This window comes from Xyrauchen texanus, chromosome 7 (assembly GCF_025860055.1).
Source record: "Xyrauchen texanus isolate HMW12.3.18 chromosome 7, RBS_HiC_50CHRs, whole genome shotgun sequence".
Classification (NCBI taxonomy): Eukaryota; Metazoa; Chordata; class Actinopteri; order Cypriniformes; family Catostomidae; genus Xyrauchen; species Xyrauchen texanus.
The window spans coordinates 12,965,304-12,991,916 of NC_068282.1; the positions used below are offsets into that span (position 1 = coordinate 12,965,304).

Below are 26,613 nucleotides of genomic sequence, written 5' to 3' on the forward strand. Positions count from 1 at the left end.
CAAATGAGATGGCACTGACATCTATCTCAACATGCTGAATCTCTTTAAATGTTCCATGAGAACCTAAGCTCGGCTCACCAGACTCATGTCCAGGCAAACCCGCACCACCTTGCCATTCCACAACTCTTTGTTGGATTAATCACCTCTGGCCAGCAGGGAGATCCACGCACAGCTTGCAAAGAAAATACTGTCAAAAGAACAGCTATGACAAAACAAGTAAACAACAGAGTGCTCTGTCCAAAGGGCAGGGTGTGAGGATGCAAGCCCCTCAAGGTTATGATAGTAAAGGTTTGGTGAAGGAAGTTTGTCAAGGACCAAGGTCTTATATAATCCTGTGTGGAGGGAAAGAGTATAGGAGAAACTGCAGACCCCTCAAATCTGTGAAAGAGCCTTTGCCAAATCAGCATGATGATGATGGCCACCAGGCAATCCATGTCCCTCCCAAAGTAAATGGTCAACTTCCAGTGGTAACTAAGAAACCCACACAAACTGTCCCAGGCAAGCTGACCTCTCAAACAAACACAAACCTGAGTAACGGTCCTTATATGACATGTTTTTGACACACAGTCCATTATTATTTATTTATTTTATTTTTTTAATTGATCCGGCTCTTCTGATATGCGAGCCGGCTCCCAACGTTCACCTACGTTCGCGACTGCCCACTGCCGGGGTGTTCAGTGTTCAGCATGGCTCTCAAGTATGTTGTCAATGAAGTCATAACTTCTAAAGCTGGTCCAAGACAGTTTGTTTCACATCGATCGAGTCAACAGTGGCAGAAAGGAAATAAATGGTAGCAAACAATTGTTTCCATGAATTAAATAATGGAGGAACATTTCTATGCATGCACAGTGGTGGTTCTAGACAAATTTTACTAGGGGGGCCAAGGAGGGGCCAGTGTTTAACCAGAGGGGCACATAAAAATGGCAACAAATGATATTTTAAGATTATAAACTTTATTTTACTTTAAAATCATATAAACATTTATTTTGTACAAGAGTGAGTGGAGGTGCAAAAGAGGTAGGGACATAAAAAATGAAAAATACAGTACAGGGTACAAATACAGGGTGTCAATTCAATGTGAACAAAACTCCAGGGTACAACAAAGGGTACAACAATGTGCCATTTCCTATTTATGGAAGCCCCACTACTGTGGACAGTTGAGTCCACACTTTAGTATTTGAATTGGCACAACAATGCTGGATCAATTGAATTTTAATAAATAGATACACTACACTACAGCAACAGGATACGGTGGTTGTGCTGTCTGGAAAAACGGTCCACAAATACATCAAGATCCAGAGCCTTGGCCCTTCTGGACTCTATGCTCAGGACACCAAGATCACTGAGTCTCTCATCAGTAGTGGTGGACGGCAGGAAGGTTTCTATCAATTTCAGTGTGGAGAAACTGCGTTCGCAAGAGGCTGAGCTTACAGGAAGGGTTACAGCAATCTTGCAAAGCTTGCTGTAACATCATGTAAATCTTTTCTGGATGAAGAACAAATCTGAACTAAACTGAATAAAGCACCGTTTCAAGTATCCTGCAGGGATACCAATCAATTCAAGCAGTCAAATGAACTAAAATGACAGAAATGCCTTAGCACTTCAATACACTGGCAATTAACTGAGATTTTCATGACTCAATGCAGACCGTTAGAAGGTACATCTTTATAAAAACTACTAATCGCTAACAGTAGGTGTATACTGACCTCTGGTGTCGTGGAAAAACTGAGAATAAATATAAGTTCTGCCTCTGTCTCATGAAGGAATGTCCATTATAACACATTAACCTTTATATGGGAATTACTATTGTATAAAGTTAGATATAGGCTATAACTAATATGGTCATGATATTTTAGGTTAAAATGGACCAATGCATATAAGATATTTGTAGAAGAGAATGTGTGGATTTTAGGAACTGTGACTGGACACCGTTTTAATTGCTTTAAATTGAATTGGTTAATTTAGTTTCTTGTTTTGCAGTTAATCTGCAGTAAATAGTCGTCAAGGAAAACAAATGAATTTTGTACAAGTACAAATATCCATGCAGTCCCTCAATTATTATAATGTCATCAACACTGCATGTTTAATTAAACAAGAATTTGAAAAAAAAAAAAAAGTTGTTTAAGGTTATTAGGTAACGGGTAATTTTTTAAATACAGGTTGGCATGGACTGCTTGGAATTTCATGTCAACTATCCACATATTGCTGTGTGAGCTTTTTATTTATATTACAGACAAATTTATTTACAAAAACAAAATACAAAAGTTGAATAAAACATATAAAACCATATTTCAAGTAATCTTATTTCTCACCATTATATTTACAGAAAGCAAAATAATAATAATAATAATAGCTTTTGTGTGAAATGGTGTCTTGTATCATAAAAAGTAAAAGTGAAACTGAAAGTCATATCAAACAAAACAAAACAAACAAACAAACAAAAAATTACAACATATGTTATCCAGTGTAAGACATAATTCTATTTGTTGTTTTTTTTGTTTGTTTTCCAACACAACACAAGCCTTGCATTCACTGTAAAAGTGCACTCGGCCAAAAAATAAAGTAAAATCCCAAAGAGTGTGACACCTATTTGGCTGTGTGACTCCATTTTAAACACAAAAACAATTGACATTTTCTTCTGTTTAATACACAGTGGTTTCCTCTGGATACAGTAGATCATCTTTAGTGCATGGCCTTTGGCTCTCACAGTTCACGAGACCATATATAAAACTTTGAATTCATGAAATGAAGCCAGCCACACTCAGTTCACTCTACAGTGGTAGACTAAAAATCCCAGTGTCAGGTGGTGGAGGAGTGGTCTGACAGCTCTGAGGCTGCAGGTGGGGCCGGTGAGAGAGAGGGGTAGGGCCGGGGCTGATCCAGATTCACATATGTGATCTGGAGGTTGATATAGTGCTCCCCTTCCAGGCTGGAGAGGATCTGTTTAAGGTCTTGCACAAGTGTGGAAAACCCTGGTCTCCCCTCAGGCTCTGGATGCCAACACTGCACCAGGATGGACCACCTACAATGCAAAATGTTGTTAACGAAACTTAAAATGAAAACTAAAAGAACAAAATTTAGTTGACTGCAATAAAAACTTAACATATCCAATAATACATTTTTTAATCAATAAATACAAAAACTTTTACAACCTGCCTTAATTAAACATAAAAATGACACTAGGTAGCCATAACCCTGGACGGCCCATTGAAATGTAATGCTAGCAGGCTTTAGGGATGTCATAGAATATAATTTATTGATCAGCACGTTATTTCATCTATATATATTTTCCAGACATCGATTTATTAAAATTAGCAGACATTTAAATTAGAAGCCTAATTTGCATGCTTTCCAATTCACTCAGATGGCCTCTGATTTACAGTCTGGCGAAATAGCGTTGGGAGACCACAAGAGGGTGATATAACATTTACTGAAGCCGGTCGCATTCAGGAAAGGTATCAAACACACATACACAGGCCAAGCTGAAGAAGCGCAGTAGATGGCAGTCTAACGTTACTAAGGTTTTTGTATTTCTTCAAGAATGAACAAAGTGACTGGTGTAACTGTGCAAACTGAACGATTAGAAATGGCAATGTTTAATATGCAATTTCTCTGTATGTAGCCTTGACAAGTCTTTTATTCAAGTCGTCAAACCACAAAATGACAATTGTAACTGAAAATACATTGTGTAGACTATATGAAAGATGTTTATACACACAATATATCAGTGATGCCTAAAGTAAATAATCTTTGTCCTTTGATAATGAATTGGGTCGAATTTAATAGAAAACTATGCGAGTTGAAGCTGAGCATTGACTGTGTGTGTGTGTACTTTTGAAGAAAATTATTGTTATGAACTTTTAGAACACGCAATGTCACCAGACACGTCCGGTGTGTGTAATTTACCCTGCCTCTCACACTTTTAATTAAACTAAAATTAACAATAAAAGAAAATAAATATAGTATAAACCATAATACTTTACTATTCTTTATTTCCACATAGTATCTTAATGTAAATTTGGGTAGTTCTACTGAGTTTATGTCTTTATTATTCAGCTAATCAGAAATAGTCAAATTCAGCATCTAAATAATGATAATGTAGCCAGGTCAGGTATATACATAAAAATAATCATACAAGGAATCTAAACAGTATTGTGGCTGGGGCAGTCGACGGCCTTGTATCAGATAGCAAGTAATGTCATAAGGGTCCACATCAGGATACGGATTGGCCCCTCTAGTCATCATCTCCCACATTAGTACTCCAAAAGACCACTAGATGGAACAAAACACACTGTGAATAACATAATCTGCATTTTGTTTATATGTGAATAAGTTTTATATCATCATACCTAGTTTCTGTAATATGCAGGAGGTGAGGCAAATATAATTAGATAATCATTAATAGCTTTCATAAACATGAACTTTGTTTACTTACCACATCTGATTTGGTAGTGAATTTTTGAGTCTGCAGGCTTTCTAATGCCATCCATTTGACTGGCAGCTTTGCTTTTTTATTATCTTGGATGCTATAATATTCCTTATCATAAACATCACGTGCCATGCCAAAATCAGCCACCTTCACTGTGAATGACTCGTCCAGCCTAGGAAAACATTTTAATGCATTTGTTAGAACTTTGTGTATATTCATTGTACTTTTCGATGATACATAAAGGCTATTGACATATGGTATACATCAATAGACTTTATCAAATATACAGTGGATATAAAAAGTCTACACACCACTGTTAAAATGCCAGGTTCTTCTGATATAAAAGAATGAGAAAAAGATAAATCATGTCAGAACTTTTTCCACCTTTAATGTGACCTATAACGTGAAAAATTCAATTGAAAAACAAACTGAAATCTTTGAGAGAAAAAAAAACTCACAATAACCTGATTGCATAAGTGTGCACACCCTTAAACTAATACGTTGTTGAAGCACCTTTTGATTTTATTACATCATTCAGTCTTTTTGTGTAGGAGTCTATTAGCATGGCACATCTTGACGTGACAATATTTGCCCACTCTTCTTTGCAAAAGTGCTCCAAATCTGTCAGATTGCGAGGACATCTCCTGTGCACAGACCTCTTCAGATCACCCCACAGATGTTCAATTGGATTCAGGTCTGGGCTCTGGCTGGGCCATTCCAAAACATTATTCTTCTTCTGGTGAAACAATGCTTTTGTGGAATTGGAGTGCTGAAAGTTTCCTCTTCAGCTTTCTAACGGACGCCTGAAGGTTTTGTACCAAAATTGCCTGGTATTTGGAACTGTTCAAAATTCCCATCACCCTGACTAAGGCCTGGTTCCAGCTGAAGAAAAACAGCCCCAAAGCATGATGCTGCCACCACCATGCTTCACTGTGGGTATGGTGTTCTTTGGGTGATGTGCAGTGTTGTTTGTGCGCCAAACATACCTTTTGGAATTATGGCCAAAAAGTTCAACCTTGGTTTCATCAGACCATAACACATTTTCCCATGTTTGTTTTTGCAAACTTAAGCCAGACTTGGATGTTTTTCTTTGTAAGAAACTGCTTCCGTCTTGCCACCCTACCCCACAGCCCATTCATATGAAGAATACGGGAGATTGTTGTCACATGTAGCACACAGCCAGTACTTGCCAAAATTCCTGTAGTTCCTTTAATGTTGCTGTAGGCCACTTGGAAGCCTCCCTGACCAGTTTCATTCTTGTCTTTTCATAAATTTTGGAGGGACGTCCAGTTCTTGGTAATGTCTCTGTTGTGCCATATTTTCTCCACTTGATGATGACGGTCTTCACTGTGTTCCATGGTATATCTAATGCTTTGGAAATTCTTGTGTACCCTTCTCCTGACTGATATCTTTCAATAATGACATCCCTCTGATGCTTTGGAAGCTCTCTGCGGACCATGGCTTTTGCTCTGAGATGCAACTAAGAAAATGTCAGGAAAATCCTCCTAGAACAGCTGAACTTTTTTGTGATTAATCAGAGTCACTTTAATTGATGGCAGGTGTGTAATGACTATTTAACATGAGTTTGAATGTGATTGGTTAATTCTGAACACAGCCATATCCCCAGTTATAAGAGGGTGTGCACACTTATGCAACCAGGTTATTGTAAGTTTTTTCATTTAAATTTTTCCCCCACAAAAGATTTCAATTTGTTTTTCGATTGAATTGTTCACATTATAGGTCACATTAAAAGTGGAAAAAGTTCTGACATGATTTATCTTTGTCTCATTCTTTTACAACACAAAAACCTGGCATTTCAACAGTGGTGTGTAGACGTTTTATGTCCACTGTATATTGTAAATGATAAAAAAATGTCTATTGATGATATATGGTTTCAAAAAAACTTTTTAAAATGAATTATTATAATGAAGGTTATGTCATATCTATTGTAAATTAACAACAGATGGATTTGCTACTTACATGCAGTTACGTGCGGCAAGGTCTCTGTGTACAAACTTCTTGTTTGCAAGATATTCCATTCCTTTGGCAACTTGAAGACCAAAGCCAATCAGGTCTTTAACTGTGGGATTCTGAATATTAAGGACAGCTATTACATTATACTAAAGACTGAAAAGGACACAACACTGATTTACTGAGGGATACATATGAATAGAAATCAATTTATTTTTTTTAGAGTATTGCCAGAAGCGTATTTATGGAACTTTCAAAAAAATGTAAAATCAAAATGTTATTAGAGCCTAAATATTAAATTCAATTCAATTCAATTTTATTTGTATAGCGCCTTTCACAACACACATCGTTTCAAAGCAGCTTTACAGAAGATCAGCATTAACAGACGATAAAACTGTAATGTCTATAAAGTCGATGAATCATCATTGTGTAATTAGATAAAATACGATTCTTAATCGTGTTTAAAAATAATAATTGTATTAATAACCCCAGTGAGCAAGCTGAAGGCGACTGTGGCAAGGAACACAAAACTCCATAAGATGTTGATTAATGGAGAAAAATAACCTTGGGAGAAACCAGACTCACTGTGGGGGCCAGTTTAATATAATGTAAATATTACTTATGTATAGTTAAAATCATGGTTTAAAATGATTAAACTAAGTGTTAAGGGTCAGTGTTTAAACATCGATCATGTTTGAACTGTATGATTAATGACCAATGTCTTTGAAGTCTATCCTTGATTAACTGCAGAAGTTCACATAGATGCAATTGTCCTTGTTAATTGGCTGATGAAGTCTTTTGTTGGCAATAGTTAGTCTATACATTCCATTTCAAGATCGTAGCCATCAATAGACCGAGGTCAATTGACAGAATATATTTTTCTAAGCAACATTTTAGAATGTGTGAAAGGTGTTAGACAGAATTTTACTTATTTGACTCGTGGTCAATAACTGTCAAATTTAATTTATTCCAGTATAATTTAAAGGTTTGAAGGTGGCATGAAATGCCTGGTTACCCTCTGCTCAGAGCGGATGAAATGTCTGAGGTCTCCATGCTTCATGTAAGGCAGGACCACCAAAGGAAGTCCATCACTTGGAAGAAGAATGCCCAGAAGAGATAACACATGAGGGTGGTGGAAGGCCTTCATAAGGATCCCTTCTCTCAAAAACTGCTCCACCTCCTCAAGATCAGTGATCCCTTTCAGGAATAAAACATAAAAGCATAATTTCTGTTATCTATAAAGGTATACTTTAGAAAAAGTATATGAAAGAAACAATACAGTACATTACAATACACTGTAATTTCAACATGTTTGCCTTTGCTCACTAAAACAGTGTGAGTTTACTCACTGTTCAATGACTTGACAGCACAGTGGATTTCTTTGTCTTCATTATCAATGTGGTAGCCGTGATACACTGTGCCAAAATGACCTGAGAAAGATTTGAGATTAGAATGTGGTATATAACTAAACAATGACTGGATGTATTACTAAAAAGAGAGAAATATAGAAAAGAATGTAACAAAACTAGATAAATGGTTGATCGTCTTAAGAAATTAACCTTTGCCAATGATCTGATCCTGCTGAATTTTGAGCTTCTTTGGTGGGATCAAAACATCCTTCACCTCCTCCAACAAGTTTGGCCGGAGGGCGGACATTGAGAATGTCTGAGTGGGCATCAGAGGAACTGCTGCAGAGTCCACAGACCCAGTATATGGCAAACTAGAGAATGTTGTGCTTGAACCTTGGAACGGAAAAACTGATACACCTACAGGATGCATAATTTATGTTTAATGGAGTTTGAATGCTGTGAATCTGCATACTCATACTACACCTTGAAAAGGTGAAGTATGTTTTTATTATACCACTAGCATCACCAAATGGAAATCCAAAAACAAAGAATGTTTTCCAGACTTGTTTCCTCAACATTCCCCACATCTACCATTGGTCAGGCACAGTCGCACCCCAAACTGACAACATTGATTAAGCCAATGTTGCTGTGCTGGTCAGGATGTTCAAACAAAAAATGTTTTCATCGTTTTCACAAAAACAGATTTCAGGTTATCTTACCTCTTCTGTAGTCACCTTCAGGTGATCTGTCATAATTCCCCATTGCAGTGCGAGTTGAATGCATGGATAGCCGAAATTCAGCAAGGGTAGCTGTCAACCAAATATAGCCCTTTGACAATGCAATGCAACAAACACTGTGCAAAATTTAAGATTTTGCACAAAATCTTGAATATTATAATTAAATAGCATTTATGTGAAAGAAATTCCTTCTGAAAAGACCAGCAGTTAAAAACAAAAACACCAGCAATTTAAGCAATTAAGTTGTCTATACATACACATTTTAAAAAGATATATAATACTGTTCAAATTAAATTGCATTATATTAATTTGCATTCTATATGGTTTTCGGGGGAAAATATAGTTTTACCTTTCTTCCTCTTACGTTCTTGTGCCATGGCTAAGTAGGCTAGAGCTGCCCCCAAGCCAACTGCAGATACGATTCCCAGCACAATTCCCACAATGGCATTGTTGTTTGCAATTACCACCACGCCAATGTCATAAACTTCCCCATTCACTGACACCTGAAGAAAATACAGAGTGATGCAGTGTAACTTTAAAGGAATGTTCTGAGTTCAATAAAAGTTAAGCTAATTGAAAGCATTTATAGCATAATTTTGATTACCACAAAAATTATTTCAACTTGTCCCTCCTTTTCTTTACAAAAGCAAAATCAAGGTTACAGTGAGGCACTTACAATGGAAGTGAATTGTAGGAGGATTTAAAAGGCAGAAATGTGAAGCTTATAATTTTATAAAAGCCCTTTAAAAAAACGATTTAAAAAAAAAAAAGTTTTTTAAAACAGAATTTTTAACATTGTTTTATGGTTTACGGCCTTGCGTCATCATGGCAATGACAAATTGTAAAATCGGATATACAGGTGAAACTCGAAAAATTAGAATATCGTGCAAAAGTTCATTAATTTCAGTAATTCAACTTAAAAGGTGAAACTAATATATTATATAGACTCATTACAAGCAAAGTAAGATATTTCAAGCCTTTATTTGATATAATTTTGATGATTATGGCTTACAGCTTATGAAAACCCCAAATTCAGAATCTCAGAAAATTAGAATATTGTGAAAAGGTTCAGTATTGTAGGCTCAAAGTGTCACACTCTAATCAGCTAAACACCTGCAAAGGGTTCCTGAGCCTTTAAATGGTCTCTCAGTCTGGTTCAGTTGAATTCACAATCATGGGGAAGACTGCTGACCTGACAGTTGTGCAGAAAACCATCATTGACACCCTCCACAAGGAGGGAAAGCCTCAAAAGGTAATTGCAAAAGAAGTTGGATGTTCTCAAAGTGCTGTATCAAAGCACATTAATAGAAAGTTAAGTGGAAGGGAAAAGTGTGGAAGAAAAAGGTGCACAAGCAGCAGGGATGACCGTAGCCTGGAGAGGATTGTCAGGAAAAGGCCATTCAAATGTGTGGGGAGCTTCACAAGGAGTGGACTGAGGCTGGAGTTACTGCATCAAGAGCCACCACACACAGACGGGTCCTGGACATGGGCTTCAAATGTCAAACGTCTTACCTGGGCTAAAGAAAAAAAGAACTGGTCTGTTGCTCAGTGGTCCAAAATCCTCTTTTCTGACGAGAGCAAATTTTGCATCTCATTTGGAAACCAAGGTCCCAGAGTCTGGAGGAAGAATGGAGAGGCACACAATCCAAGATGCTTGAAGTCCAGTGTGAAGTTTCCACAGTCTGTGTTGGTTTGGGGAGCCATGTCATCGGTTGGTGTTGGTCCACTGTGCTTTATTAAGTCCAGAGTCAACGCAGCCGTCTACCGGGACATTTTAGAGCACTTCATGCTTCCTTCAGCAGACAAGCTTTATGGAGATGCTGACTTCATTTTCCAGCAGGACTTGGCACCTGCCCACACTGCCAAAAGTACCAAAACCTGGTTCAATGACCATGGTATTACTGTGCTTGATTGGCCAGCAAACTCGCCTGACCTGAACCCCATAGAGAATCTATGGGGCATTGCCAAGAGAAAGATGAGAGACATGAGACCAAACAATGCAGAAGAGCTGAAGGCCGCTATTGAAGCATCTTGGTCTTCCATAACACCTCAGCAGTGCCACAGGCTGATAGCATCCATGCCACGCCGCATTGAGGCAGTAATTAATGCAAAAGGGGCCCAAACCAAGTACTGAGTACATATGCATGATTATACTTTTCAGAGGGCCGACATTTCTGTATTTAAAATCCTTTTTTATTGATTTCATGTAATATTCTAATATTCTGAGATTCTGAATTTGGGGTTTTCATAAGCTGTAAGCCATAATCATCAAAATTATATCAAATAAAGGCTTGAAATATCTTACTTTGCTTGTAATGAGTCTATATAATATATTAGTTTCACCTTTTAAGTTGAATTACTGAAATTAATGAACTTTTGCACGATATTCTAATTTTTCGAGTTTCACCTGTATCTTTACACAGAAAAGGTTTTTAAGCAATTTTATCACACTAAAATCATATTAAAAGGCATATTGTTTATATCTTGTGGCTTTACTTTTGAACATTTGAAATACTTTAACATTTCCCAATTGGTCTATTCACTTCCATTGTCAGTGCATCACTGTAACTCAGATTTCTACTTTTTTTTTTTTTGTGGTAATCAACATTATGCCACAAATACTGTCGATTGAGCTTAACTTGTATTGAACCCAGAATATACTTTTAACACGTTAATATTTAAATCTTTTAGCTATAGTTTTAAAATAGTAAGTATTTTAACATTTATTCTGGTGCAATGCCTTTCCCCATTATAAATGCATTCTATTATCTTCAGCATATCACAAATGCTGTCAATAAAGCATTACTTCTATTGAGTGTGGAACATTCCAGTAAATGGATTGACGTTCTCTCACCTTGACTGGCGCACCCTTGCTGGGTATGGTCAGATTTTTGGGGATCCTGCAGGTGATCTCATTATCTAGAACTGTAGTCTTGCAATCCACACCATTAATTGCCATGATGATATCCATGCAACCAAACACCAGGCCCAGTTTTTTGTGCTGAAATAAAAAAAGACAAAGTGATTAGATTATAAAATATTACATTTCGAAGTCTAATGACTTGATCTATAGTAATTACAAATGATGACTTTGGACCAAGATAAATGTAGTCTGAGGAAATAGAGCCTACCCTCAAGTAATTTATAAAATGGAAAACACTGTAATAAAAATGTTAATGACACAAATTGTTATTAAATCATATTTTTACTTAATTCCATCCTTCCGCTAATGTGCTTATTGTGTAACTATGTTGTTCTGCAAAATTCTCACAAGATTCACATTTGCTGCTACTTAGGTTGAGGTACAGGTATGTTTAGGGGTAGGGTTAGGGTTTAGTTTAGGATTATGGGTAAGGTTAACAGTGTAACTATAGATGTACAATTAAATGCAGGTACATATTAAGTACATTTGTATTTGTATACAATTCTTAAGTACATACATAGTAGTTAAAAACACCTAATTTAAAGTGGGTTTGACTATGAAGCAAGACGTACATGTACTGAAATTTTGTCCTGCCCTGAGCTGAGTTCAAGCACATGGCCTTCCGTTTCAAATGGGATGGGCTCTGCATTAGCATGACAGGTGAACGTTTCAGGCAGGATTGCTGTTGTGCCATCCAGAAGCACTGAGAGAATTCCATGTGACTCCTCACATATTGGGCTAATGCACTCCATCTGTGAGGGATTGCCCTGACCAGCACACACCTAATATTACAATATTCAATTAGTGACAATATATTACTAAGCATGGCTGTTTAAAACATAAACCTTTAATGTTAAGGAGAAAGAGTCTTACTGTTTGCACAGGTCTTGTGCTGTTGCCTATGTAGTTAATGATGGCCTGGGAAACAGAGTCCAGATTCTGGCCTGTGATAGTAATTTTTGATCCTCTTCATTGTAGCAGGACCCCAAAAATGCATAATGAACAATTTAATAAGTATTCACATGATTATTGCAGTATATTTTAAGTTATGTGTTATTTTCAATTCAAATGTTAAATATCACATTTAAATTCAATTTACTATTGAATCATGAAATTGGAGTTAGACATGTTATACAGCTTGTGTTTCTTTTTTTTTTTTTTGCCAACTGGACTACATGGATGGACTAAAAGCCACAAAACACAGATTTTTATTTCATGGGGTACAATTTATTTAATTGTAGTCTGTTGTTTGATGTGTCAAAATTATCATCAAAAATGTTCAATTGGCTAATAAAAACTTTCTACTTATAGTCTTTTTATTTAACACTCCACCATTTGAGTTGGACAATGGAATGTAAACCAGTTTGAACCTGAAGCAATGCCGTCTTATTTCTGCATAGTGTTTTACTCAACACTTGCACAGGATCATAATATGCTATAGCACAGAGAAAAAACAATAGCAATTGTGGCAAGAGAAAAACGCAATGTTTTGACTCACCTTCTAAAAGCACAATTGGGTTTCACCCCCATCACCTGAGGATTCACCTTGTAGCTAAACATTTTTGTTGTGGAAATAGTTGATTCATCAATAACAACTTTCACATCTACTTTTGTAATCTCCTCCACACCTTCAGACCTGCAAACTATAGAAGTCCCATTGCTCGAGACGCTGTGGAAAAATTACAGGAATGAAAAGTCAGACTGCTATAGTTAATGAAGAACAACTCTGGCATACCCATTATATTTCTAGACCATGACTTCTAACAGTTGAATTTTATAATCTGGCACAATAACCTTTCAACAGGGCATATTCTATCTCCAAGGTTGACTGTTCTGCTTTTGCCAGCATCCAGATATTTTCCAGCTAGGGTGATCAAGGTTCCTCCAATCTGAGGTCCATATTCTGGACTGATATCTGTGATTTCTGGTGTCTGATTGGAAATATGAGACAAGACAGATCAATTAATATTATATCAATTAAAAACAGCAAAATTGTGTTTTCAGGGTTTGTGTAAGGATAAGGCAAGAGAGAGGATCCAAATGCAGCTCTTTTAATGATAAACAAACAGAAGGAGGCAACACAAAGAAGTAGGTAAACATAAACTTAACAGCAGTTTGCTGGCTTAAAACACTCTACATACAAACAAGAACCGACCAAGGTACAAAGAACATGAGGATATATATATATATATATACACACACATACACACAGACTAACAAGGTAAATGAGACACACCTGGGAAGCAATCAGGAAAGGAACCAGGAACAGAGACACAATGAAGGAAAACACTTCATAAGAACTTCAAGAGTCCTTGTAAAGACGCTGACTACCACAGCTGGAGTTGCAAGTTCGAATCCAGGGAATGCTGAGTGTCCCCAGTGAGTCTTCCTAAGCAACCAATTGGCCCGGTTGCTAGGGTGGGTAGAGTCATGTTGGGTTAACCTCCTCATGGTGACTTTAATGTGGTTTCGCTCTCGGTAGGGCACGTGGTGAGCGGTGCGTGGATGTCGCAGAGAATAGCATGAAGCCTCTGCATATGCTAGGTCTCCACGGTAACACGCTCAACAAGCCAAGTAATAAATTGTGTGGATTGACAGTCTCAGACTTGGAGGCAACTGAGATTCATCTACTGCCACCCATATTGAGGCGAATCACTACGCAATCAAGAGGACTTTTGCGAATATAGCATACCAAATTGCAGAGAAAAGGGGAGAAAATCTCAAAAATAAATAAAATAAGATTCCTTGGAGGAAAAACACAAGAATAATGTGACAGAACAGTAGTTTTGGAGGAGGACTCATGTGGTGGGCATGTTGAAGAATGCTCTGTGGCAGGAGGATGCTGAGAGGATGACTGCACCAGCTCGGTCTTCTTGCAGTCAACGACGGAGCAACTTTCTGCTCTTAAGTTTATTCTGTGCACTGTGAAGTGCTTCATCTGATTTGTCATGTTGCCGGTCTAGGCAGCAATGTAAAATACATTTTTTGATACTCGATTGTTTACAGACAATTCGGTGGGTGCCTAAAATGTGCTCGATACCCAGCCCTACTCATGAGGCAGAGTGGACAGAGCCATGGAGAGCTCGGAGGGTAAAGCCACGGAGAGCTCAGAGGATGGAGCCACGGAGAGTGGTGCCTCAGAAGACACATAGGGTGGAGCAGACAGAGCCACAAAAGGACAAGTCTCAGAAGAAAGAGCAGGTGGAGCAACAGGAGGAAGAGCCTCAAAAAAGGAGCGGGCAGATCCACGGGAAAAAGAGCAGGCGGAGCTGCGGAAGACTCGGGAGGGGGAGCCATGGAATACTCAGGAGGGGGAGCGGACGAAGCCACTGGAGAAGCGAGTGAAGCTGCTGGAGGAGAAGAGTGGGAAGTGGAAGGGCCTCCATCGAGGGGGTCTCCAGAACCACCTGAGCTAGGAGCAGAGGGGCTTCTGTCGAGGGGGTCTCCGGAACCACCAGAGCTAGGAACAGAGAGGCCTCTGTCGAGGGGGTTTCTGGAACCACCAGAGCTAGAAGCAGAGGGGCCTCCATTGAGAGGGTCTCCAGGACCACCACAGGTAGGAGCAGAGGGGCCTCCATCAAGGGGGCCTCCCAGACCAATGGAGTGCAGAAGGTCAGACCTGAAAGACAATCACAATCCAAAGGGACCAGCTTCCTCACAGGGCCATTAATTCCAAACCAGAACATTTGAGGGATCTCTCATTCCAGTTTAATTGGGCGGCCAGATTCCAAAATTTGAGGCAGATCTCCGCCGCAGGAGTGGACCTTTGGAAAAGTCTCTCAATCAGTGCTGCTGGATCCATTTTGTGTGGTCAGTTCTTCTGTCAGCGTTTGTGTAGGGATGAGGTGAGAGAGAGGATCCAAATGCAGCTCTTTTTATGATAAACAACGAAGGTGGTAAACATAAACCCAACAGCAGTATGCTGGCTTACAAGGCTCTGCATACAAACAAGAGCCAACCAAGGTACAAAGAACATGAGGGTATATCTGTATACTGTATATACACAGACTAACAAGGTAAATAAGACACACCTGGGAAGCAATCATGGAAGGAACCAGGAATAGAGACACAACAAAGGAAAACAAAGAACTTCAAAACAAGAGTCCTTTGGCAGGAAAACACAAGAATGGCGTGACACATGTAAAGTAATTTCCATTTTTACTCCTCTTTCCTTTTATTCTAGCTAAAATGTATTATCATAACTTATTACATGTCTCTCTAAAATACTCGAACTTGATTCTGACAGGACAATCACAGCATTCTGTGGCCAAAAACAGATATTTTTTTACAGTGACCACTAAGTTGTATAATTGACAATTAATGTCCAAAGCAACCATTTCCATAGCAGTGCTCATTTCATGTCTTTTGAAATGATCCCTTTTTTAACCAATACATTTAAGTAATCATACTACATCATCACAATGAGCAACATAATTCCAAGATAACTGGTCTTCAGTGGTAATGAAAGGTAAGGAATTTTCTGGTCATTACCACAATGCTTAAGCCATGCACACAGGCCTCTCCAGAGATGGAGTATCCACTGTCCACGCTCCTTTCATCCACTTGTATTGTTACATCTACACTCTGATTCAGTTCTGTCCCATTACTTTCAAAGCGACACACCAGCCTGAGAAAAGAATGAAAAATTATATTTATGTGTGCATAAAATATGTGTGCATGTACAACTCTATGTTTCTTTTGATTTGAATGGTGTCCAATTATTTAAGTGTTTAAAACATGTTTGAGTAATTTACTCACCGAGAGCTATGGCTTTTCTCTGGTATTAAAGTGCAGGTGTTGTTTCCCACTCTAACCAGGTGAGATGTCTGGGTGAAAGCAGGTCTAGAGGCTGATTGGAAGTCCCAGCCACACAGTGTGAGTTCACTCTTGCCATTTGAGGGGACTGTACTGGGGAAAAACTAAAAGAAAAGCACAGATCTAACAATGAAAGCTATGTAATATCTCAATTATTTCTCTTAGAAAAATAAATGAGATTACATGGTTATGAAATGGAAAATTTAGGTTAAGAGCCCTGCTTTTAAAAACCCCTTAATCTCACATACGGTATCTCCTCTACAGAGTTTCAGAAGAGATCTAAACTATGTCCAAAACTGTGCTAAAAATTTGCCCATGATACCAAAGCATGCAATCAGAAGTCTTGTTGCTATAATTTTGAAACTGATTATTTTAACGTTTACGGATTGCCCCCATTCACTTCCATTGTAAGTGACTCACTGGAAGCCAGATTTATACTTTTTTTAAAGAAAATAAGGGGGAAGTCAAAATAAAATTTTGTAGTAATCAATGTTATAATAATATTATATCGATTGAGCTTAACTTGTAATGAACCCGGAATATTTATTTAAGGTTATCGCCTTAACCCCATAAACAGTTTTTTTTTTTTTTTTAAGAAACTGAGGCCTGTCACCATTGGAAAACACTATCGTGTTTTTAATTTTATAAGGGTGATTTTAATGACCCTATATATATATATATATATATACACAGTATGTATGAATGTAGATATGTAGTAGGTGGTTGACATGCCATGCTTTTTGTCTGTTCAGGCTGTTATTCAAAAATAGTTGACACATTTTGCTAAATACTGCTGTGAGATTCATGTTTAAAGCCTTTATTTACTTCCTTAAAGGTATAGTTCAGCCAAAAATGAAAATTCCTCTCACGTTGACCTTCATTTAATTCCAAACTGATTATTTCTGCTGTGAAACACAAAAAGAGATATTAGGCAGAAAGTTCAGTCTCAAGTCACCATTCACTTTCATTGTATCGAAAAAAGATGCTAAAAAGTGAATGAAGACTGAAGCTGTCAGTCCTTATTATTTTGCCTAGCATCTCCTTTTCTGTTCCACAGGAGGTTTGCACAATTTTATTTTTTGGGGGTGAACTATCTCTTGAATGCACAATTAAATTGAGTAAATGTTCAGAAAATGTTACATTTTCTACTTGTAATACAGTAAGACACTCTAGTTGATGTTCACTTACTGTAACTGGCAAACACACTCACCTAAATTGTGTAAATTTACAATGTTTTGCAGTAGTTCTCTGCTTTCCATATGTGTTTGGGAGGAACTAATTGCCTGCCACTCATGCATTGGGTCATGACTGGGTCAAGTAAATGTATTGGCTGGGGGTATGAGATATGAAAGAGCACTCTCCGAGCAATAATGTTTTCTCTGTCAATAGCACCAAAATCTCTTTTAAATTTTTTTGACTATACTTCATAAAACTGTTGCTATGAACATACTACATATTTTCCCTTGAGCTTAAAAAGTATGCAACACTTAATAGAGCTGACAATTCCCAGAAAGATTAATTTTTTACACATCACATGACTAAAATATGTCTTTCTTTTTTTTGTCAATACAACAATACATTTCAAATACTTTTTTACCAGAACAAATTCACCGCCAAAGATGATATTCCATTCTGTGTAAGACTGGGGTGAAAGTCCAACAGATACACTGGTTGTTAACACAGCCCTGCCCTGACATAACTAAGCTGACTTTGGAGCACTGACAGACCTCATATTACAAGTACATACTCACCTTATATAATGACAAAATGCAAACTTAAAGAGGGACAGTTTATTGTCACTTTTATTGCCTCTTAATCATTATCAACCAAAGGGTGTTACCTGGGTGATAACAGGAGGGCAGGAGTTGTTTCTCCACTGTTTCTCACACTGAAGCTCTTGGGAACAGACTCCACCACACCAGCCACATCCCATAAATTTGGGGGCCGCTAGGCACACAGAACAGTTGAGAAAATGGGCACAGCCTGGACCTCTGGGAGACACCATCACTAGCTGTATATATAAGGATAGAGAGAGATGGTTGTAAAGACACTTTAGTAAATGTGACCCGTCACGGAAACCAGTGACACAAGTCGGCAGCACAACTTGTGAGCAAAATGAGAAACAAGTGTTTTTTTCCAAAATTGGTGATTTCCGCTTTTTTGCAGAATCTGTTAGTTGAGATCATGAAGAAGCCTCTCCATGTTTGAGATAACAGTATTGGTATATTTAAAAGCGTACATTTTGAGGTTGAAATCGGCTTGTTTTTCGGAGATTCTAGCATGCAGTAGGGCGTGTCATTGTCTGTGTGTATTTCCGTACTGAATAGCCGCGGCGCTTTGCCCCCGCCCCTAACAGCGTGGCTACTTATTATGCAGCTCTAGCCGGCTCTATCTGATATCAAAATTCAATGAAGATGGACGCCGCAAAGAATGTCGCGAGACGAGCTGAACCGTGGCGTTACAACGAAAATGTTTTGAAGTACTTCTTCGACAAGCCGGATGCTTATGAACAAGCGTTCACTGATTCTGAAGACGATCTGAGCAACGATGAAAGTGGCATGATAAGACTGAATAATATCCCTAATCTACAACTGAGCGAAGATGAAGACGAGGAAGAATGTATCGGACTGGCGTCATGCGAATTATTCGACATTTAGAGGCAAACAGACGCACAGTGCAAACTTCGGAGATGGTTACATCCACAAAGAAGACCCCGACAAAGAGAAAGTGTGCCCGAACGACTTATTTCATTGGAGGCAACGAGATCTGCAAGAATACTTTTCTGTTTCTTATGGGGTGAGTTTCCATAAACATCAAAGTTTGTCGTTTTTTGTTCATTCTAAGAACACGTACACGTTATCTCATGTTTAGTCCATGTTTACAGGGGAGCTTTACAGGGGTATGGCTTATCTAAATGAGATGTAAATGAGCCCTATTGTCACTCCCAGCAGCAGAGAGAGGTGAGAACTGCACAATCTTTTGAGGCCGTTTTCTCCCCTTTTAGCTTTTTTGAGTGCCTACCTTCAAATGGCCACAACTTCTCCAAATATTGTCAGATTTCCATGTGTTACAAATCGTTGGAAAGCTTGGAGTCTACACTTTCAGAATCTGTGAATAACTCAAAATGCCCCAAAACCGACTTGTGTCCCTACTTTCCGTGATCGGTCACAAATATGGAAAAATGCATCCAAAGTAACTATTTGTTGATGGAACATCAATATATTCTAAACATTAAAAATTAAGTTCACTGTTCGCTGTGGATAACTCTCTGAACTGTATAAAATAAATGTGCAAACACTGGTGTTGTGTAAATTGTGGTGGTGTACATGCCTTGTTTCCAACGACAAAGAGCAGAGACTCTGAAGAAAGAATGGCAGCTGTTCGTGACACTTTCTGCTTGTCTTCCACAAGAGAGTAGTTGGCAAACACTACAGAGATTGATCTGCTTAAAATGACCTGAAAAAGGAAGACATTTTTGTTTGGTAAACCACAATTCTTAAGCAATGAGTCAATATGACACACTTGCCATCAGGACACTCTGGCACAACTACAGGAACACCAACATAAAATAAATAAGAAAATGTGTCCTTATAAGGGCAAAATAAAATATATTAAGTTGTTATAAAGCTATTACAGGATCTTCTTCATACCAAGCCATATGCAAATCTTTTTCTGTTATATTTAGGGAGGCACCAATATAATAGTTTTTGGCCCAGGGCCAGCCTGTGGCTTTGGCAAGTGCACCCTCTCGTGACGACTATGCACGCCTCTACCCATATATTGAGCACTACGTGATTATATTCTAATCGATTCTTATCATATGTGGACAAAATGAGTGAAAAAGATCCAAATTATCAGGTGCACAAGGCAGGAAGCAGCACAAAGAAGAGGAGCAGAAAAAAACAATACAAATAATCACAAGGTAACGACTGTTCATGTCAGCCATTGATGTTCATTTACTACTTTCAAATAGCTTATTTAGAACCTCTTAACTGGCATGGACACTGTGTGCTATTTTTGCTTGTTTTATTTTTTGTGCAAGTTAAGTGCAGTGTATTTTCTTTAAAATAAATTTATATATAATATAAAATTAATAATGTTGTTTTAATTTTAGTTATATTGCTGCTTGCTTTCACTTCACCAAAAAAACTACTAAGTCTCCTCTTCGAAAAAAAATTATATAAAATACTTACCACTCAATAGTGCAATATTATGCTAAAAGAAAAGTGTGATGCTGCCACTCGTGTGCTACTTAGTGATATACTTCAACCTAGTGAAGTATATCAGGCGGATGGCCAGGAGACCCAGAAGACCAGAGCGGATGGTCAGGAGACCCAGAAGACCAGAGCAGATCAGGTGGATGGCCAGAAGACCCAGGAGACCAGAGTATATCAGGCGGATGGCCAGGAGACCACCTGGATCAAGAGGTCTGGGTGGCAACCACAGGGCCGAGATAGGGTTAGGAGGCCTGGGAGGCAGCCACAGACTAGAGACTGGAGCCATGGAAGACTCTGAGGGCGGAGCCGTGAAATGCAGAGCTGTAGTAGGCTCGGGTGGCAAAGCCGTGGAAGGCTCAAGGGGCGAAATCACGGAAGGCATAGATGTGGCAGGCGGAGCTTTGGGAGGCTCGAGGGATGGAGCCATGGAAGACAAACCATAGGAGGCTCAAGGGATGGAGCTGTGGAAGGTGGAGCCGTAGGAGGCTTGAGGAACGGAGCCATGGAAGGCAGATCCATGGGAGGTTCAAGGGGCAAGACCGTGGAAGGCAAAGCCGTAGGAGGCTCAAGGGATGGAGATGTGGAAGGAGGAGTCATAGGAGGCTCAAGGGACAGAGCCTTGGAAGGCAGAGCCATAGGAGGCTCGAGGGACGAAGCCATGGAAGGCAGAGCTGTGGGAGGCTCGAGGGATGAAACCATGGAAGGCAGAGCCATGGTGGCTTGAGGGGCTCAGCCGTGGGTGGCGGAGCAGTAGGAGGCTCGAGGGAAGCAGCCATGGAAAGCAGAGCTGTGGCAGGCTCGAGGAGCGAAGCTGTAGAAGGCAGAGAGGTGGAAGCCTCAAGACTAAGAGTCCTGGATGACTGGGAAATGACCTCAGTGGTCATGAACATGAGCAGAGTCTTGGGAGTGACCTCTGTGGTCGTGGGCATGGATTGAGACTCGGAAACGAACTCTGTGGTTATGAACATGAGCAGTCTTTGGAGCGACCTCTGTGGTTGTGGGCATGGATTGAGACTCGGAAACGAACTCTGTGGTAGTGGGCATAGACAGAGACTTGGGAATGACCTCTGTGGTCGTGGGCATAGGCAGAGACTCAGAGATGACCTCTGTGGTCGTGAACATGGACAGAGACTTGGAAACGACCTCTGTGGTCATGTACAAGGGCAGATGATCGGAGATGACCTCTGTGGTCGTGTACATGGGCAGAGACTTGGAAACAACCTCCATTGACGTGTACATGGGCAGAGACTTGGAAACAACCTCCATTGACATGTACATGGGCAGAGACTTGGAAACAACCTCTGTGGTCGTGTATATGGACAGAGACTCAGAGACGACCTCTGTGGTCATGAACATGGGCTGAGACTTGGAACCGACCTCCGTGGTCATGAACCTGGGCTGAGACTTGGAAATGACCTCTGTGGTCATGAACATGGGCTGAGACTTGGAAACGACCTCCGTGGTCGTGAACATGGGCTGAGACTGGGAAACGATCTCCATGGTTCTGTACATAAGCTGAGACTTGGAAACAACCTCCGTGGTCATGTACAAGGACAAAGAATTGGAGACGACGTCTGTGGTCTGGGCAGAGACTTGAAAATTATCTCTGTGGTAGTGTACATGGGCTGAGACTTGGAAACGGAAGCCTTTGTCCTCCTCCTCCATGAGGCCGAAGTTGGCGAGGCTGGCAACGCAGGCTCTGGGACGGACGAGTCTGGCAACACAGTCTCTGGGACGGACGAGGCAGGCAACACTGGCTCTGTGATGGACAAAGCTTCCAGCTAGTTGGCTGTGGCAGTCGTGAGCACTGACTTGTTGGCTGTGGCATGGCGTGGAGTGGACTCAGACGTGGAGGTGACATGGCGTGGAGCGGACTCAGATTTGGCTGTGACATGGTGTGGAGCAGACTCAGACTTGACTGTGGCATGGTGTGGAGCAGACTCAGACATGGCTGTGACATGGCGTGGAGCAGACTCAGACGTGGCTGTGAAATGGTGTGGAGCAGACTCAGACGTGGCTGTGACATGGCGTGGAAGACTCGGAAGCCGGAACTGGGATTGAATATGTAAGACCAATACTGTAAATTGGCAAGCAGATTTCCTTGAATCCCAGCAAACACACATAAATCCTTGCATTTTGTGAACGCACAAAATGCTGCATCAATGTATGTCCTAATCTGCAGGCATAGCATTTTGTTGTCACTTTCAGCAACAGATCATGTGAAATTTTTTTTTAATGAAGCAATAAATTTTTTGTACATGAAAAACTGTTCTTTATGTTGTTTAGTAGCATTTAAACATGATACATCTCCACTTTATACAGAGCACCCCCACTATTTACAGAAGCACCCGCAGTGATTTTGATCTGGAACTGGGCCTGTAGCTGGCTAACATGTTCCTAATATGGCCCTGTTCCCTGTCTGTCATTGTTATCGTTATCAGCCTATAATTGTTTGTTAAATTCGGTACCGGCTAAAATGTCTTGGATACTGATGTAACCTCTGTTCCCTGATGGAGGGAACGAGACCTCGTAGTGACAATAGGGGTTCAATCTTGAGATCTCCAATCACCTTTGCTTGAAATAGAAAATTCCAGTGAGAATTGGCAAGTGGAATTTGCATCCCATTCTCCACCCCGGACATAAGGGTATAAAAGGAGATGGCATTCATTTGCGTTTGCGCTACCGGATGTGGCCATAATCTCTCACCTCAGGACAGCAATGAAATCTCGAGTCTCGAGTGCTTGGGGTGCCAGCACACCAAGGCAGCTTTCATGGAAGGGTCATGTTCTCATTGCAAGAACATGCCCATGAGAACATTGTGGTCGCGGCTCACTTCCTTCTTCATGAAGCAAGGAGCCAACGTGGCTGCTTCCAAACCTGGTCCATCCTGGGCTGATGCTCAGCCGGCCAGTTCGGCAAGCACTGGAAGGTTACATCAGTAACCAAAACGTTTTGGCCGGTACCGATTTTAAAAAACAATTATAGGCTGATAGTGATAACAATGACACTTACCTTATTTTGTCATCAGATCACAGTTACTTAAGGCTTATGGTTTAAAAAATTAACAAAGAGGAACAAGCCTTTTTACTGTTCTACCAATAAATAATTTCCATTAAATATGGATTGGATCTGTTGAACACAGGCCCAAATTTTGAAGAGAGACAAAATTAAAGATAAAGAGAAGATACAAAAAAATAACTAAGTATGATAAAAAGGATGATTGATATGAAAAAAATTATATTTTGTACTTCTGCTGATTGAAGCGCTGAATGCAGACAAAATTTAGTAAAATAAATTTAAGGTTTAGTGACCACGAAAGGCCATTTTGCGATTTCAATCTTAATTCAATCAATCATGCAGCATTAACTGATATCATACAGATGTCTCAGAAGTCAAAATCTGCTGGTTTCCAAGTGATTTAGATGGATTCCCTCATCACATAGACTATAGGTAAGTGCCACTTTCGCAATTAAATGGCTAATTAAAGTGAGAACGACATTTTTTAGTAGTGCCAACCCTTCTACATATTGTGGCTATTATTATTTCTGGATTGTGCATTTGAGACTTGAGTTTTTACCATACAAATTAACCATAAATAAAACATTGTTTTTTCATATAGTTTTTTCACGCTAATAACCAATATGCCAATGGTTATAATTTGATCAATAATTGGCCGATAAATATCGGCAGACAATACATTGATGCATCCCTAGTTATATTTGAAACAAAACCTGTTTTTACCAAGAAGTACATCTCTTTTTTATAGAATTGAACATAGCCCCAGAATGGAATTGGACAACTAAATTTATACTAACTATAACATAAAAATATTAAACCAAGTGGCATCTGCAAACAAATGTTGCTAGGGCTTTTCTTAGAAGCAATTTTACTTTTCTTATCCATTTTGAAGTAACTTTAAACCAACTGGTTCCAGTTAGGGAGGTCTGTGCCACCCCCAGCAAGCACCCCGTGCGACCCTGGCTACCCATGTCGCCCATGCCTAAATCCACCACTAGCTTAAAGGCCAAAGTATACTTTGTGTGTTCATGTTGCGGATCGCTCCATGCACAGTATGTGTGATGCAAATTTCTTGACCAGTGGACGTGGTCCTCGTCTGTGCGCATCATCTGTGCATGCGCTGGCCATTGACTATACTAAAAGAGTGTCACAAAACAGTTGTAGAAATATTAAGTATACCCGGGCCTCTTTTACGTCCTAAGAGGTATTCAAGTGGGAATTTATATAATTTGTTTTGTCTGTGTATTTTGGGGTGGGTGTGTATTTTGTGTGCATGTGTTTTCCCTGTCTTCTGTCTCCTTTGCTCTCTCCCTTGTTCTATCACTCTATTGAATACAAGGTGAGACCAATAATGAAAGGTGCCTGGATTGGTCTGGCTGTGAGCTGTGGGGATAAAAGCTGCTGGGAAATTCCATTCTCTGACTCCCCTCTCCTGTCTCAGATGTGCTGAGCTAATTTGTGACAGAGCGAGGAAACGACCTCCCATCATCACCCGAACTTCGAGGAACCGAGTCATAAGATGGACGAACACACATTCTACCCACGTCCTCACGTGACTCAAGTAAGAGGTTTACGTCTGGGCAGAGATAGATTATTATAGTGTGTTATTCTTGTGTATCAAGGTGGTTGCTTGTACAGTTTACGGACCGCCGAGTCCACTCCTTGCTACTAATAATACTCAAGGTATGAATGTAACTTACTGTTACAACGAATGAGATTTTCTGTATTGTCATCCAACCACGTTGGGCTGTTTGTGCATTTCCGCCATCACGGGTGAGACCGGCACACTGAGTTTATCCATTAAACAACCAATGACCGTTGCGGACGGATTACGAGCCATTCACTTCGAGTGATAAAACTAATGGTTGCCTTCTCTCCCATGATCACTAAAATCGGCTTTGGTGTCTAACTGTCATACTAACTGCACACACACACACAACCCCTCACAAACATACCTGCACATACATTTGGCGAACAGATAACTTGGTGATACAGCCCAGCTTTGTCCCTAAGTTATCGTCCCAGCAGAGACACATGTTAAATGGGCAGACGCCATTAACCAGTCTCTCCGCCCACATTCGCGGCCACATTCTCTGGCAGGAAAACTTGCATGACGTACTCTCCAAAAGAGTGACACCTGCCCATTTGTGCCCTCCTTCTCTCCTTCACACACATACACCCACTCACACACACACACCTACCCTCCTCTCATGTATTATAGGCTTATCTGTTACAATATCTAATCATTTTACTGTTTAGTTTGTAGTTGGAAGACGTAAGTTTATCGACTGCATTGTATTGATTATTAATTTATATTACTACATCAATAAACTTTGTTATACTTTAAAGAGAAGAGTTTTGATATCGTTCTGAATGCACCTGTGCGAAGGGCTGGCAGGAGATGTCAGTGCTCAGATTCAAACCTTTGTTGTTTTCCTTTTGAATGTCGATGTTCTCCAGATGTCGACTTTCCTAAGAGAACAATCCTATATTGAGACTGTTATACTGTCTGGTTATTAGACCCTGATTCCAGGGTGGTGCCCCAGCAATATTAATCCTTATTAATATTCTATTGATTTTGATAATTGATAGTTATCTTTGATGACTGTTGATTTGAAGGATTAATAAGCTAATGTTGATTCTAATCATTGTTCTATTGATTTGAATAATTATTGCTAATAACAAGGGCTGTCGATTTAACACGTTAATTCAGTGCATTCATTTTACAAAAAAATAACGTGTTAAAAAAAACGTATGCAATTAATCGCACTGCCCCGACGACAGAAGATTCCTGAGGAATGCAAGCTTGTAGTACCACCTGTTTACTCCAGAGGGCAGTAAGTGAAATTTCAGCTGTATGAGCAACGTGCAGTTTATACAGTGAAGAAAATACTTCAGCAGCAGCAACAACACAAACATGCGTTACGTTCTTGCGTTCAAAAAACTCGAAGGAGCGCAAATACGAACTAAGGATCTCAAGATGTGTTTAAAGATTGAGTATTAACTATATTTAACTTGACACAGTGACCTAAACATTTTATGTTTATGACGTAAAACACCTGAGACACTACTGTAAGGTATGGCGGAGGATCAGTGCCTTAACAGATTCCCGAACAAACAAGAACTTACTGTTAAAAACCCCCCTAATTACTGA

General features: G+C 39.6%; 1 protein-coding gene across 1 annotated transcript in view; it reads right to left on the minus strand.

Moving 5' to 3' along the window:
- Nucleotides 1-1,007: 1,007 nt before the first annotated feature.
- mst1ra (macrophage stimulating 1 receptor a) overlaps nt 1,008-26,613 on the minus strand; it is a 32,972-nt gene continuing 7,366 nt past the window's right edge. Inside the window, exons 4-21 of the mRNA XM_052130985.1 lie at nt 19,555-19,680; nt 18,065-18,235; nt 16,168-16,328; nt 15,901-16,036; nt 13,204-13,340; nt 12,908-13,078; nt 12,283-12,376; nt 11,982-12,191; nt 11,341-11,487; nt 8,836-8,989; nt 8,469-8,558; nt 7,960-8,166; nt 7,750-7,830; nt 7,416-7,597; nt 6,410-6,519; nt 4,436-4,601; nt 4,136-4,272; nt 1,008-3,022 (exon numbers count right to left, since the gene is read on the minus strand). Of these exons, the coding sequence (XP_051986945.1) occupies nt 2,800-3,022; nt 4,136-4,272; nt 4,436-4,601; nt 6,410-6,519; nt 7,416-7,597; nt 7,750-7,830; nt 7,960-8,166; nt 8,469-8,558; nt 8,836-8,989; nt 11,341-11,487; nt 11,982-12,191; nt 12,283-12,376; nt 12,908-13,078; nt 13,204-13,340; nt 15,901-16,036; nt 16,168-16,328; nt 18,065-18,235; nt 19,555-19,680 (2,703 nt within the window). The 3' untranslated portion in view covers nt 1,008-2,799. The remainder of the gene's footprint in view (nt 3,023-4,135; nt 4,273-4,435; nt 4,602-6,409; nt 6,520-7,415; nt 7,598-7,749; nt 7,831-7,959; nt 8,167-8,468; nt 8,559-8,835; nt 8,990-11,340; nt 11,488-11,981; nt 12,192-12,282; nt 12,377-12,907; nt 13,079-13,203; nt 13,341-15,900; nt 16,037-16,167; nt 16,329-18,064; nt 18,236-19,554; nt 19,681-26,613) is intronic.